Here is an 18,182-nt window from a genome sequence, read left to right as displayed (position 1 = left end):
TGCTTTAGCCTCCAGTCCCCTAATTATCTTTGTGGCTCTTCTCTGTACTCTTTCTAGAGTCTCAATATCTTTTTTACATCGTGGTGACCAAAACTGCATGTGGTATTCCAAGTGTGGCCTTACCAAGGCATTGTAAAGTGGTTATTAACACTTCATGTGATATTGATTCTATCCCTCTATTAATGTAGCCTAGCACTGTGTTGGCTTTTTTGGCAGCTGCAGCACACTGCTGGCTCATTTTTAAGTGATTGTCCACTAGGACTTCAAGATCCCTCTCACACTTACTACTATTGAGCAAGGTACCTCCTACACTATACCTGTGCATTTGTTTTTTCTTGCCTAAATGTAGAACCTTACTTTTTTCACCATTGAATTTCATTTTGTTAGATAGTGCCCAATGTTCAAGTCTGTCCAGATCGTCCTGTATCTTAAGCCTGTCTTCTGGAGTGTTGGCTATTCCTGCCAGCTTGGTGTCGTCTGCAAATATGATGCATTCCCCATCTATTCCCTTATGCAAATCATTGATGAAGATGTTGAAGAGAACTGGGCCCAGAACAGAGCCCTGGGGCACCCCACTACTCACTTCACTCCATGTAGAAAAAAAAGATTAAGATAGTTACTGCTTTCAACTTAGGCCTACTTCCCATTAACTACTGGGACAATATTCACTATCTTGACCTGTTTTTAACAATAACTCATAAATTTAACACAGTAAAAGTATTGTTTTATAGAAGAAATATGCAAACATGGGTATGTATAGGAAGAAACTTAGAGATGAAATCTGAGAAATTATACTCAGGAAAAATAATATTTTTTCCAGTAGTATAATTCCATTTGAAATAAACCCACGAGGCTGCTTTTAATTAAAAACAAAATAGAACAGCCAGTTGTAGAATTCATCCTCGAGTGTCCAAATCTGGATAAATACATAATAAGTATTATTTGCTTTTAGGAAAGAAAGGAAATGAAAGGGGAAAAAATACAAAAGGGAAAAGGAAAACGAAAACATTTACATACCCGTGAACAAAATGCAATCTTATACTATTAAGTGGAGCCCTCTCTCTTCTTTTTGAGGCTGCAGTTTTTCGTTTTTCTTTGCATTGCTCTTTAAGCTGAGGTAGATCTTCTTTGTAAACCTTAGCAGAGAATATAAAGATTTTCTGTCATTGTGCATATTTGAAAAACCAATCACTATAAGGAATAGTTTTATTACCATCTATATGAGCATCATATATTGGACATGGTTACAACACTATTAAAAAGCTATTCCAATAAAATAAATTATTAGAATAAAGAATTATAAGTATTTACTGTGAAAGCTGAAAATGCAAATGGCTTGCAAGCCCTAGTAATGAAAGTCAATAACATAAAAACACTGAGACTAAGATTAAATATAATAGGAGGGTCAAACCACAACAATCTGTTCAAGAATTGAAAATGAAGATACTGAACTAGTGGAAAGTTTCTGCATATAAAGTTGACTACCAAAAACGAAGAAACCAGCAGTCAAGAAGTATGCCTCTGACTAATTCTTGGTGGATTACCAATGAAGATCTTGGAAAAGATATTTAGAAGCCATAACATGTCTGTATCTACAATATAAAAATTATGCAAACAATGGCTTTTCCTGTAACACTCTCTGGAAAAAAAAGTTGAATTTGAAGAAGCACGATAGAAACAATATTAACCATTATTAACTTTGGCATTGGAGAAGACTGATGAAAATACCACAAACAAATGAATTATAAAACAAATGAACCCAGAATTCTTACCTGAGCCACAATTAACATGTCTCAAGTTATCATACTTCTAACACATTGTGCAAAGATGCAACTCTCTAAAGAAAACTATTAATGCTGAGAAAGGAAAAGGGGGAAAAAAAGAAAACAACCAACAGCAAATTGCATAGACTTGATTACAAAGGTGATGAATACACTGTTGGGAAATCTTAATGGCCACATTGGGGATAGGTGGTCCTGGAAATAGTGTATCTATGTGGTAGCTAAGTTGACACTGACTTGATAGTACATAGTCAGTGAATCAGTAGTTTGAATAACATTTCCTCCTAATTTCAAATGTTTCCACTAAAGAGTTAAAATCCACTGATTTTACATAGTTAAGGAGCTGTACATCAATTCCCATTACTACTTGCAGCTTATTATACTTTTTTAAATAACTCAGTAATCACTTGATTCAGTATGGAGTCGTGGTGACTGAATGGAGCTGAGCGTTTACTGGTTGGCTGCCCTTCCTGACACTTATGTGGAGTTCATAGCAAATATTTTCTATTTCCACTCTGATAGAGAAACATCTGTCTCTGCCTAGGATTTAACTCTCAGCTTTTAGAGTTCTGGTTCCATCTTAGGCATGAAAACTGACCAGAATGACCTAGCTGTATGTAGCAAATGCATTTCTCCATTTTTAAAAATCCACTTGTGATGATAGCAAAAGGTTTATCCAGTGATACACTATTTCAGGGGACATAATTTCAGGGGTCTACCTTTAATTATCTTGAATTTGGAAGAAGCTCCATAGAAATTCAGTATGACATGGCTAGGTGAGAAATTTTATTGAACAAAACCACTTAAAGCAGTTGATTAACCTCTGCCAACATGACAACACTACCCCTTCTTATACTTTCTATAGTTTAAATTGGGCACTTCTTCCTTTTTCATGGCTTAGGAGAATCTTGCTTTGTATGTCTTATGCTGGTCATTAACATATGGTAGTAGGAAAGTCTAGTACCCAACATCTCCAAAATCAACTGTTTCCACATTCCATCCTTTCCCTCCTTTTGATTCTGAGCAACAGACTATACAGAATTAACAGGCAGACATTTGATTCTATGGCGGAAAAGCAACTCAAGCATAATTGCAGTATTAATATTTTAGATGCATCCAGGATTATTAGGACAAGCGGAAACAATCTAGGGGTTTTCTAGCCCACCGTCTAATGTATAGGATAATACCTGTCGTCGATAAGTGATCTGAGTCTCTTGCTCAATTTCAGAGTCCAGCTCTGGAACATCAGATTGATCAGAATCTGATTCTTCACTATTGGAGTCAACCATGCTTTCTGTAATACAAATAAAATGTAGAGAAAATAATGAAAAAGAAAAATCAAATTCAAGTCAAGAAATATACATATCCCCACTGAAGCAAATTCTATGGAGAATGGAATGGAGTGGAGTGGAGTGGAACAGAACGGAACAGAATAAAAAAATTAATTGTCACTTTAAAAGTACACTAAACAGCATACATTAAAGTGAAATTTCATTGCATTCAGCTCTCAAAAAATACCATATACACACATACACACACATATTATGACACAAAGAAACATCACAGTCTAGTTCGAATGTATACATATACATGGCAAAAAAAAGAATCCTACGAATTTACAAGATGGATGGCATAAAGAACAAAACTGTTATAGAATCAAGCAGTTCTGCTATAAAAACTTCAAAACCTCCTCCCAGATCATGAAGTGGGTGTGTGGGGTCTCTAACAATGCTTTATGCTCTAAGCACATAGCTCTTATAAGCAGTATCCAGAATAATGGGAAGCAAGCTTCCTATAAACTTCTCAGCTGTCCTTACCACTCTTTGTATGGACCTTCTATCTGAGGCACTGCTACCACCAAACCAAACAGTGATGCAGTTTGTTAAAATGCTCTCAATCATGCCTCTGTAAAAAGTGGCTAGGGCAGAAGGAGAAAGATGTGCTCTTCTCATCCAAGGCAAGAAATGCAAATGCTGGTTTGCATGCTTCACTAAAGATAACATATAAAGAGACCAAGTCATTGTTAGTTATCTGCACCCCCATGTTCTGTACCAGCCTGCTACCGGCCCTGCAGAAAAGGCAGGGACAACCCCTTTTACAAGTAGGCAAGAGGCTGGAATTACGCCTGCCAAATTTATTACCACAAAAACAAACGGAACAAGACAAACCAAGAAACAGGAGCTTTAAGAAACATGAACTATCCAAGCGGTTGCCTTCAGTAAACCAGCCCTCCCACACATTCCCCTTATATAGAGTTCAGGGCGTGGCTTCTCTGTGCCTCCTTCCGAGGAGCCCCATTGCCTTCCTCTGTTTACTCCTACTTGCGTCCTTGAACAGGGCCAGCTGTGGGTCATCTTCATCCACACTGTCAGGCTCACACAGCTGGGTCTCCGTGGTGACCAAGTAGGAGGGGCCTGGCTGAGGGCTCTCATCAACAAGATCTTCAACCCCCTCAGCAAGGTCTTCAACACCCCCCTCCTCCTCTGAGTCATCTGACCCAACTGCCGAACCCACAGGCTGACCCTGAATCACAACACCCCAAGTACTTAATACTACTGACCACCTCCACAGCTGCAGCCTTGATACAAAGTGGAGTATGACTATGCCATCTCTTTCTAAACTCAGCAATGATCTCCTTTGTTTTATTAACATTCAGAACCAGGTTACCTTTACTGAGGGCCTTCTAGCTATGAATGTAATGTTCCCACATGAGATAAAAGGTAAGATAACAGAAACCTGGAAGGTTGGGAAACAAGCAGCTACAAAGTACATGGGCTGTTAACTCAAAAATATAGAAGAAGATGGCTGGGATTCTGGGATACTGTTCTCTAGGGTGGAGAATTTCTTCAAAGGATAACACATACACCCTCTTATTTTACTGTAGTAAATTTATGTCTGCTTGAGAACATACAAGAGGGAGGAAGTTTAAATGTTATAAATGATACATAGCCCTCCAATCTAAGTTTCCTTTTCACTAGTACTCTCATCGCAGAAGGAGAGCCCATTCTTGACAGTGATCAATATCCATACATGCCTGGCAATAGTGCTGACCGTGGTTAAATCACCAATGTTTTCCATCAGTATCAGAACTAAGTTGTCACCCAGCTGCAACAATTACAAAAATCCTCAAGGTACAATAAGCAATTGGGGTCAGAATTTCCATCAGTAAATGATGAGATTGCAAAACTCAACATCACATGGTTGAATTGGTTAATGATGGCAATCCCGGCACTTCTTATTGTAGTTAACTAAATCCCTCTAATCATTAGATTCCCATTAGATCATTATTACTTTTCCTCATTTTAGACTATTAATCTGATGAGAATATTGCATTTTTTTGTGCTAAATAGATGGAAATGGACTGTTCCTGTGTTTTATAAAGTTAAGGTAAAGGTTCCCCCGCACATGCGTGCTAGTCGTTTCCAACTCTAGGGGCCAGTGCTCATCTCCGTTTCAAAGCCGAAGAGCCAGCACTTGTCCGAGGACATCTCCGTGGTCATGTGGCCAGCATGACTAGACGCCAAAGGTGCACGGAACGCTGTTACCTTCCCACCGTAGTGGTCCCTATTTTTCTACTTGCATTTTTACGTGCTTTCGAACTGCTAGGTTGGCAGAAGCTGGGACAAAAGGATAACATTTAAAACGTATTTCATTGTAATGGTGCCACTATGTAGCCAATCTTTTCCAGATAAGCTATATTTCCTAAAAGACAGGAATAAGAATCATCTAATCTGGTGGAAAATCAAAAGTAAGAGCAAATTACAGTCCAGAACACTTGCAGAAGATTTTAATTAATCTTAATCAAATCAAATTCCCTGGACTTAAAAAATAGAAGTCTGTATCTAGCATTGATGAGATATATTTTCAATCATTGTTCCATACTGTTCTGCAATATTTAATATTATACTCATTTTTGTAATCTATTCCTGGCATTTAGCATGACTTATTTATGTTATTAAACAGCTATAGAAGGGGGAGAAATGTCTACATAAATAAATACCAATGTTACATAAAAATAGAAAATAGCAAAGAAAAAAACTTAGGGGCAAAATCTGAAAAAATATTAATAACATCTCAAAACAAATTCATGTCAAAATCATTACTAGCAATATTATGTTATTGCTGAAATCATATTAATTTGTATATACTCACTCACCTTGCGGCGCTATGTGAACAGCATCTTTCAACTTTCTTTCAGGAATAAATTTCCACTGGAAAACAGAGTGGTCTGCTCCACCAATAGAAATAACCCATTGATAATCATGTGACCACCTGACATTTGTCACGTGTGCTGAATGACCAAGGTATTTCTTAAACTTTGCCCCTATTAAAAACATAGGTTATTACATTCTGAAGTATAGTTTACACAATTTATCTGATGCAGTATTTCTCAAATGGGGCTCTTAAGACCCTTGGAACCCCAGGCCTGGGCACATCACCAGGTTTTCATGGCCTTACGAAAGGCCAGCAGGATCCAGTTCATCCTGATCTCTGAAGGGAGATTGTAATATGTTTTTGAATTGTGAGCCACCCAGAGTCATTTGCTGAGACGGGCAGCTATAGAAATCAATCAATCAAACAAATAAATGGAGAATGTTCCATGTCTCCTAGTTTCCACCATTCCTGGAGTGATGGGACCTGCCCACCTGCTAGCTTGTATTAGATGTGTAGACACAACTGGGAAAAGATGTTGTCTCAGGTAACTTTGTACCAAGCCATGAAGGGCTTTAAAGGTGATAACCAGCACCGTGAATTGCACCTGGAAATACACTGGCAAGCAATGCAACACATGCAGTAATAGTGTTACATGTGTCAAATCTCCAACACCATTTAGTACCTGTGCAGCTACATTTTGCACCTGTTGAAGCTTGTGAATACTTTTCAAGGACATCTCCATGTACAGTGCATTGCAATAATCCAGATATTTATGACCACAAAACACAGTAAGGGTAGTGTTTACTTAACAACCACAGCTGAGTCTAGCAAATGAAACTCTGAAAGCTCATCACTGTGTAACAAGAGTTGTTTGTCTCTGCATCAGGGACATATTTTTCCCTCTTCATAAAGTTTTATTAATGTTACATAGCTATAACTGAATTAATTTTTTTGGATTGGCTTTTAATCTCTTTAAATGTGACTAAAAACTATCTTACAATCAGTCTCTTTTTCTTTCATGTACAGTATTTTAAGCATGCATAGTGTTAATATAGTCCACTGGACTATTAACCTGTTTGAATAAATACTATAAAATCCCAAGAAATACTGAAGTCTAAAATGATACAACCTATTATCAGAGAGATTTGCATATGTCCAATCAACCTATGGCTACTTTAATAATTAAATTCCATAATTATATTATATATTATATTATATTAATTTAATTTCTATACCGCCCTTCTCCTGAAGGACTCAGGGCGGTGAACAGGGCAATACATAAAAACAAGATACAAAAATTAAAAATTATTAAAAAGTAATTAAACAGTGCCCATAATAAATTAATACAGATTAACAGTTAAAATCCATTTATAAAATCCAACCCCATCCCATCAGGCCAGGCCAGCTTGTTCAAAGAGATGGGTTTTAAGATCGCGCCGGAAGGAGCGGAGATCGGGCGCCATCCGGAGCTCGACCGGAAGATGGTTCCAAAGATCCGGTGCCCCCACAGAGAACGCCCTCCCCCTGGGGGCCACCAGTCGGCATTCTTTGACCGGTGGCACCCTGAGGAGGCCCTCTCTGTGGGAGCGTACTGGGCGGAGGGAAGTTGACGCCGGCCGCAGGTGCTCCCCAAGGTATTCCGGACCCATGCCATGTAGGGCTTTGTAGGTCATTACTAACACCTTGAATCTCACCCGGAAGACAACTGGTAGCCAATGCAGCTCGCGGAGCAGAGGTGTGACATGGGAGCCACTAAGGTTACATTAGGTTGATTGAGTCTGTGTTGCATCCAAACCTTTCTGAGCCATGTAAGGGGATTTATTTTAAGCTCCAATTGGGTCCTGTGTGTTTGAAAATTGTTTAGGAGTATCGTCCTCATCTAACATGTTGTGAAACCTGTATCTTTTATAGATGTGTGTGTTTCAGCCGGCAGAAGTGACAATGCCTTATCCTACCTCCTTCCCACCAGCACATATTTCTTTTAATTAGAACTGATCTTTTGAAAAGACATTACTTTGGTTTACTACCTTATAAAACATATTTTCATTAAACGTACTTTACAAAAATTCTTACCTTTTCTGATACATGGATACCGAAAGAGTTTTACTGTTCCATAATCATCAGCTGTAACAAGAACCTGACCAACAAAATTTGCATCAACAGAATTTGTATCATTGCTCTCTGAATATTTAGGCCATATCCCGTTAACTTCAAGGCCTGAAACTGAAGTCCATGAAGCCCACTGGATACCCTTTAACTCTTCTCTATTTATCACCTCTTTTCCACCTAAAACAGAAAAAGATATCTACTTAATTATAAAAATTACTTTAACAATTAATTACTTTTAGTAAATTCTGAATTTCAGAATTGGCTTATTTCACATGAAGAGCCTTAATGAGGTTTCAACCAAGCTGAGAGAAGCTCTTCTTTCTCTTTATAAGAGAAAACTGAAAGGAACAACAGTAAATAGCACATTTATTAAAGATAATGAAAACATTGTTAAACAGGAAGAAAGAATAACTAAAACTAAGTTTAATATTACTTTAATTGGAAGTAGATGACAATACAGCTTACTCCCAAGAAATACTGATGCAATATTGTAGCCTAAGGTATTCCAAAGTTTATGCTACCTCTAGCTTATATAGGTTTTAGTTCAAGCACAGAAATTTTGTTAACACATTTAAAGTTTAGCATACATTTTGAATACAGCTATTCTGTTATGAATCATAAAGTTAGCCAACAAAGTGAGTGATTTATTATTATTATTATTATTATTATTATTATTTATTTGATTTATATACCGCCCTTCTCCTTGGTAGGACTCAGGGCGGTTCACAGGGCACATATAAAAAACAAAAACACTATACAAAAATTAAAAAGAATTAAACCCTTGCCCAATAAAACAGTAATACAGATTAAAAACAATTAAAAAACCCATAATCCCCATCAGGCCAGACCAGCTAATTCGAACAGATGGGTCTTCAGGCCCCGACGGAAAGTTCGAAGGTCTGGTGCCATCCGGAGCTCCACCGGCAACTGATTCCATAAAGCCGGGGCCCCCACAGAGAAGGCCCTCCCCCTGGGGGCCACCAGTCGACATTCCCTGACTGGCGGCACCCTGAGGAGGCCCTCTCTGTGGGAACGCACAGGGCGGAGGGGAGTCGATGCCGGCAGCAGGTGGTCCCTGAGGTAACCCGGACCCATGCCATGTAGGGCCTTAAAGATCGTAACCAACACCTTGAACCTCACCCGAAAGACAACTGGTAACCAATGCAGCTCGCGGAGCAAAGGTGTAACATGGGAGTACCGGGAAACTCCCAAGACAACTCTCGCGGCCGCATTCTGTACCAGTTGGAGCCTCCGGGTGGTCTTCAAGGGAAGCCCCATGTAGAGAGCATTACAGTAGTCAAGGCGAGAGGTCACGAGCGCATGAGTGACTGTACACAGGGCATCCCGGTTTAGATAGGGCCGCAACTGGCGCACCAGGCGAACCTGGGCGAAAGCCCCCCTAGTCACGGCCACTATATGCTCTTCCAAAGTAAGCCGCGAATCTAGAAGGACTCCCAAGTTGCGAGCCCTATCCACGGGGGGTAAGAGCTCACCCCCCATAGAAAGAGATGGAACATTTGGAATGTCCCGGGATGCCGGAATGCACAGCCACTCAGTCTTGTCAGGGTTGAGCTGAAGTCTGTTCCTCCCCATTTATGCTTTTATACTTGTTATTCTCAAATAGGGTTAAGCTTGATGAGAGTTGTTAGAGGACTAATCATTACAGTTCCTATGAACATTCCACTAAGAATATATTAGGCAGCCCAACACACAATTCACTTCTTTTTCTCTTGGGTTATATAACAGTAGTAAAATATCTCACCAGGCATCCTATAAAAAAGACGTTTTCCACTACCATCATTGGTTTGCAAATATTTACTGTCTAAAGACCAGTCCATATGGGTTATAAAACTTGAGGATCCAACACATTCTCCAACCTTTTTATATCGTTGAATAACACCATAAATGTCAACAGAGCTGTCATTGGAGCCAACTGCAAGGAAATTTCCATCTGGTGAATATTTTAATTCATGAATAGCTTCCTTCCTATCTTTAATGTGAACAACTTCTGTCATATCTCTGTAACACAGAAAATAGATAATATTAAATGATTAATGCTACATTTAAAAAGATTAATCTCTGTTGAAGCTAAACTCTTTGTTATTTTGTGGATATATCTATGTACTACAATCATATGGAAGTAGCTTGCCATTGCCTTCTGAGATATTTTTATAGCTTTTTGTTATTTCCTAAATTATAGGCAGGATGCCTTAAGTACTAGTTTTCATAAAGTGACAATGAAATTTAATCCACTTGTGAGCGTTCTTGCACTTCTAGTTGGCCTTTGTATAACATAGAAAGTTGGATTAAAAAGTTGTACATGATCCAGTAGAGCAGTTTTTATATTCCTTATTCTCTATATATACTCCCATTAAGTCTTCCACCCAAGCAGACAAATATTATTACTCCTAAAAGCCTGCCATGAAATTCTAACCAACTACACTTATTGATTGTTGAGATGCCCTCCCCAGAAAAGTTTGACTGGTGACAGGTGAAGACCTTTTTATTTTTCCAGGCATTTAATAGTACTTTCATCATATACTAATGGTGTATTAATTCATATTGACCAAAGATATTAATTACTTGCTCCTGCCTAGTTTGTACAGTCTCTTTGTTTTGTATTTTATTTGATTTTATTGCATATCTTTTGTTAAACTGGATTTATTTTATATTTTGATTTTATTGTATATCTTTTCAACTGGATTACTCTTTAAGAATGTGTGCATGTGTGTACACACATTTACTGTAAACGTAATAGTTTTGACTACTGGATAATTTAAAAATAAAATAAATGAAACAGATTAAAGCGTAAAAGTGATGATCTTGCACAAAAATAAGATTTTTTTTCTTACTAATCAAGGCAACAAAAAACAGCTTTCTGCAAAAAAAATACATTCTACATTCCACAGTGGCACATATAGGCATTTTAAGCAATTGCATTAAAAATGAGTACAAATGGAAAAAATGGATTTAGTATTTATGTCATACAGCTAGTCAACAGGGGGTAAAGAAAATTACTATTCATTGAGGAAAGCAAAGTTTATTTTATGTTAAAAGCTCCAAATGTATAACCTACCTAACACGAAGTACTGTAAAAGAACCATCTTTCATCCCAAGAGCAAGATGAATTCCATCAGTGCTAACAGCTGCACAACGAATGGGTTCTTCCATGTTACACCGTGCAATTAGTGCATGATCTATAAGGCTCCATATTCTATAAGAAATGTATTTCATACAAACAATATATTATTGCCTATGCAGCAGAAAATAGAACTGATTTGCCCTTTATAAGCAGATAATTTTTTCTTCTTTCTCTTCTAAATCAGACTGACATTAAAAGTTTATTCCCATCATCTCAAAAAATATTTCAGTACTGAAGTGCAGAAGTCCCAACCTTTGCAGCTTGGCAGACCAGCTTAGGGGGCAGCGGCAGCAAAGTGGAAGGGGTGAGACGGGATGGTTTTGCATGTGCACCGCTTTCACAAATGTAGCTTTGTGTATGTGTGTGTGTGTGCACTAGCCCACCACTTCTGCAGCCTGGTTTCAAATGGGCTGCAGCCTAGACTGGGGGGTTTGGGGACCCCTACTATAGCCCATAGTTCTCTGGCTGTATGGTTAAGTTATTATCCAATTGCTTTGTCTGATTGCAGATCAATTTCTACTCACTTCAAATTAGCTATATTATTAAAGTAAAGGTAAAGGTTCCCCCGCACATGCGTGCTAGTCATTTCCAACTCTAGGGGCCAGTGCTTATCTCCGTTTCAAAGCCGAAGAGCCAGCGCTTGTCCGAGAACATCTCTGTGGTCATGTGGCCGGCATGACTAGATGCCAAAGGCACACGGAATGCTGTTACTTTCCCACCGTAGTGGTCCCTATTTTTCTACTTGCATTTTTACATGCTTTCGAACTGCTAGGTTAGCAGAAGCTGGGACGAGCAACAGGCGCTCACTTTGTTACGCGGCACTTGGGATTCGAACTGCCAAACTGCCGACCTTCAGATCGACAAGCTCAGCGTCCTAACCCACTGAGCCACCGCGTCCTTCAGCTATATTATTATTACCACTCTAATAACATTAGTGCTTGCAATTGTTTACTGTTATACTCTATATTATTTTCTGTTGTGGTGGTTTTTTTGCTTATACTTGTTATATATATTTTTGATAGCTTATGTATCAATGTTTTGTTTTGTTTTTTCCATTTTCTATTATTTAAAAGCAATAAAAATTATATTAAAAGGTATGTGATTATTACCATATATTGAAAATCTATCTGCCATGTCACGTAGCAATTAGATAATTATTCCACTTACTAGTCAGCCAGCTGCATAATACATTTACAATAATGCAAAACTAGGTACAATTCATGTAAAGAATTAATCTAATAAGGAATGAATGTGAGTGAGGCATTGGAAAGAAAAGGAAGAAATAGGGCCCACATCTTTATCTGATTTAGTCTGTTAAACATGTACAACATAGGAACCTTTACATAAATTTCACATAATTTTATGAGCATTCTGTTCCAAAGGATTTAATTGTAATAGCCACGTTGTGGCATCAAAAGCTGATTTTATAATAAGGCAATAATTTTACTGGGCAGTAATGTGTATAATAACCGTATAACGTATAATGATTTATATAATTAGTTTGTATTTTAGAATTCAAATAACACTTTATAGAATCTTGTATCTTTTTATAAGTCCACGGAGCTAACCTAACTGATCGATCATCACTTCCAGTTACGGCTAATGGTTTTGTAGGATGAACTGCCAGGGCCCAAAGCTCTCCTTCACAGTGTCCTTGCATAATAAGGAAAGGCTTATTGCGTTCATGTACCACAATTTCAAAAATTTCACTGTCCTGTGTTCCAACTAGGATGTGATCTCCTCGCCAGCAAACACTCCTAACTGACAGACCTAGGAAGAAGTAGAACAATTGTTCAAGCATAGGTTTCATACTCAATTACTATTAGACCTCAAAATTGCTATTCCAGATAGCAGGAAACTAATTAAATTACACATAGTGATTAACCCCAAAGAGAGGTTTTATCTATAACAAATATAGCATACACAAATGTATTACAACTGTGCATGTGTCTCAAAACTTGCTTTTCATCCAAGTAGTTTGCCTTTTATCAGTCTGCCATACACCTGAAGAAAATATGGTGCTGCTTTAAAGAATGTACTCAGTAAGGTTAATGCAACTTTTTAAACCATGGCACTTTTTCCCCAAATTCAACCAAAGCCTTTAATGAAGAGCCAAAAGGATTCCTGTGCTGGTGCACACACACACACACACACACACACACACACACACACACACACACACAAATTAGAGGTCAGTCAACTCCTACGAAGTTCAACAGAAATAATTCCTAAGAATAGTACATATGTGAAGTCTTGTTTTAGCTAAACTGCTACATTTTTGGAAAAGAAATTTATTCATTTAACAATATGTCCAAAGTATTCCAGGTATTCCCATTTCCAAGGCTCTAATTTAGACACTAAAACCTGTCTGCAAAATCTTCCAATAGTTAACAGAAGAAAACTGAGAGAGGAAATTAAATATACAACAAAATATAGCAGGATCAATAGGTACAAAGAAGGAAATCTAAGTTGAGCTAAAGAATGTATACTGGCAGCCAGCTTGGGTTACTAAATGGCTTACTCTGCAGGAGAATATTTTTTTTTACTTGTGAGAAATGCTCAACATGATTGAGCAAAGTTACATTAATTTGTTTTTACCCCAAGTAGCTTTTTAAATGACAAAAGGATGCGTATTTGATATCTGTTTAAATCCCAATTTCATTACAATTGTGTACATTATCACAGCCTTCTGACAAAAGGCTAAACTTAGTAGAAATATTTTGGCAGACTTTTAATGAGAATCCTGTTGAGCATTTGCCTTATGTAATTAGCTTAATTGGACCAGTCATAATCCATCAAATAGAATGTTCCCTTCGTGACTTTCTTCATATTCCAATTATCATACCTCCACAGTTTCTCGGTGATTAAAAGCATTAGTAAGCATGTTTTGTTATGACTCAGTAACAGCAGTATTGCAGTATAATAATTTTAAAGAACATGAGAGGGGAGGATAAGAGGAGCAGATTGAAAATATAAGCAAAACTATAACTACATTGATTTAAACCCAAGTGGCAAAACCATTTCATGCATGAAATTTATCACAGTCTCATTACTACTCCAGATGCATTCCCAGCTTGGCAAAACAAAACTTAAATCTAAATTATATATGGGATCTCATTATTATATGTTCATACTCCATGCTTACTATAATAAGGCCTGGGAACCATTCTTCTATCACCAAGAAGATGGAGTCAAGCTATTCTCCAAAGCACCTGAAGGCAGGACAAGAAGCAATGGATGGAAACTAATCAAGGAGAGAAGCAACCTAGAAGACCTTCCAACTCTGTTATTCTATTCTATTCTATTCTATTCTATTCTATTCTATTCTATTCTATTCTATTCTATTCTATTCTATTCTATTCTATTCTAAACCAATAGAGTACAAAGAACAACCAGCAGAATTACTCATTGATGAAAAAGGGCCACTACTCTACTGCCCAACTCCAGCTCTGAACGTTACTCATTTGGAACACGATCTGCATTACTAGGTAGGAACATGTTTTTTGTTTGTTTTCTACATCATACTTTAGAAAAATTATCTCTTAGATAAACTGATTAAAGTAATCCATTTCTTTTTTACCTTTATACCCCTGGTCGGTTTCCCTGAGATCAATTGCAGTAATGGGTTTAAAATTTAAATCCCAAAGACGAATACAACCATCCCTGCCACCAGTGGCAAAGCCTTCTTCACATGCATTCATGCTGAAAATTCCTGCCTAGCAGAGAAAAAAAGAACATATTTAATTAGGGATTGCTTCTAAAACCTAGAGTCACTTTCATATCAAGGAACATGATTATTCAAATAAGATAAAATATTTTATTTATAATGTTTCATAATAACTACACTAATAAGAGATATTGTATTCTAAAATAGAAAATAACAATTATATGCATATCTGTATTTCTAGAGAACCCTTCCTTGAATGCAATTGCATTATATAATTGTAAAACATTTATAGCTTTCTGTAATTCTTGAGTAATCTGCTGAAATAAAAATACACAAATCTGTCTTTCTAATAGTAATTTCTATTATCATATCTATATCATTTAAATCAATATTAAGTCAATTGTTTTAGTGTCATATACAGTGGCTCAAATATTTTTGTAATTACAATATCTAGACAGAGAAAATAATCACAGATCAAGTAATTACAACTACATGAGTTCTTTACATGTGGATAATAGATTTTTTGTACTAGCAACGTGGGTAATCCTAAGTGAAAACTATTATAATCAAATTATTTCTCACACAGTATGTACAAATATTGATAGGACAGTCCTTTTCTGTACTATATCTAACACTACAACTTCAACAATACACTTCTTGAGAAGAGCTGTTCCTCTGGGCCAACTGCAAAATCCATTTAGAAGCAACGAAAAATGTCCTTATTGAAAACAGCATATCAAGGCTAATTTGATAATTAAGGAACTGTTCCAACATGTTCTATCTTATGCAAAAACAGCAATGCTGAGGGGAAAACAAACTGCAGATAATACGACTGTATCACATCCACAAGAAATTTAAAATGATTTCAAATCTAAACAATCTACATTTTAAGTAATGACAACCCATACATCCACAAAGGAACGTAAGGAGCATAATATACTAGCAAACTATCTCAGAGTACTAAAGCATATTAAATTATTAATTTAACCATTAATTAACTGATCAATTATTAGTTAAAAAGATGAATGTGACTGTTTGAAAGTTTATATCTTATTGAAAGGTTTTTGTTCTTGTATCACATTTAACATTCCAGCTTACAAAATTATAATACCTTAAATATATTTGCATATATTCTCAGTTTCCTTTGACAAACATAAATAGGGTTATATTTTGAACTGTCAAATCAGATCAAATAAAAGTCCATTTTTATAATGGTCATACCCCAGCATAAGGAAGATGGGTACAGTCATTAGGAAAAGCATGAAGGGTACCTTAAGGATCAAAATAAAAACATCTAAAACAAAATATGAAAAGCTGTTAGAAATAAAAGATATTAATTAAAAATTAACAATATATATATAAAGAGCAAGAATCTAAAGGAAGGGGTAGGAACATTATATGGATAGAGAAGAATAGAAAAAAAATAGTTGGTGGAAGATTATATCTATCAAGTTACAAAACACTCTAATATGACAAACTAGATGATCATTAAGTCTGGTTTATAACACAGAACATCATCCAACGTTAAGCACTGCTGCACAGAACCTGTGCAATGTGAGGACGTCTGTAAACATGACAGTAGGATAACATCAAGTTGTTGCTCTCCCTTCTCTGCCATCTGCTTGGCTATCAAGACCCTCTTTTCTCCAGGAAGGCTTGTAGTTCTGGCAAGAATCGGTGAAGAATCAATGCAGCATGGGCGGCAAAGCAGATATACTACTTCTTTAGCAAGGAGACATCCTTTGGCTTGCCCAATGAAATAAAAGGGGATAGCAGCTATTTCTCCTGTAAGTCAGGTAATGAACTTTGTCTGTAGTCATATTTCCCCTTTCCATGGATCATGTACTGTATTTTGTATGTATTTTCTTTGTATTTATTTATTTAATTCAATTTATATACCGCCCTTTTCCCGAAGGACTCAGGGCGGTTTACGGGGCAAAATTAAAACAATACAATATAAAAATTAAAATAAAATTAAATCAGTAGCCCCAAAATTAAAATTAGAATTTAAAAACCTTAAAACCCCTCAGTCCAGGCCAGCTAACTCAAAAAGCCAGGTTTTTAGGTCCCGGCGAAACGAACGAAGGTCGGGGGCGATCCAGAGTTTCACCGGCAATTGATTCCATAGGGCAGGCGTGCCCACAGAGAACGCCCTCCCCCTGGGGATTGCCCGCCGGCATTCCCTGACCGGCGGGACCCTGAGGAGGCCCTCCCTGTGGGAGTGCACAGGACAATGGGAAGTTGATGCTGGCAGCAGGTGCTCACTGAGATAATCTGGACCCATGCCATTTAGGGCTTTATAAGTCATCACCAGCATCTTGATTCTCACACAGAGGGCAACTGGAAGCCAATGCAGCTGGCGGAGAAGAGGTGTTACACGAGAGTATCGGGAGACTCCCATCACAACTCGCGCAGCTGCATTCTGCACCAGCTGAAGCCTCCGTGTGGTCCTCAAGGGCAGCCCCATGTAGACAGCATTGCAGTAGTCTATCCAGGAGGTCACGAGCACATGAGTGACTGTGCGTAGGGCATCTCGGTCCAGATAGGGCCGTAACTGGTGCACCAGGCGAACCTGGGCAAAAGCCCCCCTGGCCACGGCTCCTATATGATCTGTATTGTATGTTAAGTTTGCAGATGAATATTCATCAAGCTTTATTACAACTATGTGTGCAAGAGAGTTTACATAAGCAGTTAACAGAAGCAAAAATGCTGTTATTTAATTCTAAATTATTAAAAAAATCTAAATCATAAAATGCTTCAAGTCTATTTATATATGGCCACCCCCTTGCCAAGCAACTCTGGTTGTTAACAATTAAAAGCCAGTTTAGTCTAGTGGTTAAGGCAGGGGTCTCCAATACCCGGTCCGTGGTCCAGTACTCGGCCGCGGCATGATAGCGACCGGTCCACACAAACAAACAAAGCCCCATCCGTGGGTTGCAGGCAGCACACAAAACCACACATCCTCCGGTCCGCGGAAAAACCTCTCTCCATGGAACCGGTCCCTGGTGCCCAAAAGGTTGGGGACCTCTGGGTTAAGGTACCAGGCTAGACCAGGAAACTCGGAGTTCTAGTCCCACCTTAGGTATGAAAGCCAGTTGGGAGATTTTGGGGCCAGTCACTCTTTTTCAACCCAACTCACCTCACAGGGTTTTATAATGGGGAAGATAGGAGGAAGGAGTATTAGGTATGTTTACTGCCATGAGTTAGTTATGAAAACAATAAAGGCAGGATAAAACATCTTTTTAAAGTATTCAAAATACATATTCTACAAATCAGTGTTTGTCCTACCTGTTTTTTAAACTTATAAAAAAAAAAGATTGCCATATCA

General features: G+C 37.7%; 1 protein-coding gene across 2 annotated transcripts in view; it reads right to left on the bottom strand.

The window, feature by feature from the left end:
• Window positions 1-18,182, bottom strand: part of EML5 (EMAP like 5) — a gene marked incomplete at its 5' end in the record, with an annotated part of 98,085 nt that overhangs the window by 62,694 nt on the left and 17,209 nt on the right. For both annotated transcript variants that reach the window (XM_083375224.1, XM_083375225.1), the window contains 8 exons: window positions 1,018-1,136; window positions 2,969-3,075; window positions 5,938-6,105; window positions 8,010-8,222; window positions 9,808-10,064; window positions 11,122-11,259; window positions 12,756-12,957; window positions 14,768-14,903. In XM_083375224.1, coding sequence (XP_083231350.1) covers window positions 1,018-1,136; window positions 2,969-3,075; window positions 5,938-6,105; window positions 8,010-8,222; window positions 9,808-10,064; window positions 11,122-11,259; window positions 12,756-12,957; window positions 14,768-14,903 — 1,340 coding nt within the window. The remainder of the gene's footprint in view (window positions 1-1,017; window positions 1,137-2,968; window positions 3,076-5,937; window positions 6,106-8,009; window positions 8,223-9,807; window positions 10,065-11,121; window positions 11,260-12,755; window positions 12,958-14,767; window positions 14,904-18,182) is intronic.

This window comes from Vipera ursinii (genome assembly GCF_947247035.1).
Source record: "Vipera ursinii genome assembly, chromosome: 1".
Taxonomy (NCBI): Eukaryota; Metazoa; Chordata; class Lepidosauria; order Squamata; family Viperidae; genus Vipera; species Vipera ursinii.
Note: the sequence above shows the minus strand (reverse complement) of the source record. Positions and strands in the feature narration are given on the sequence as shown.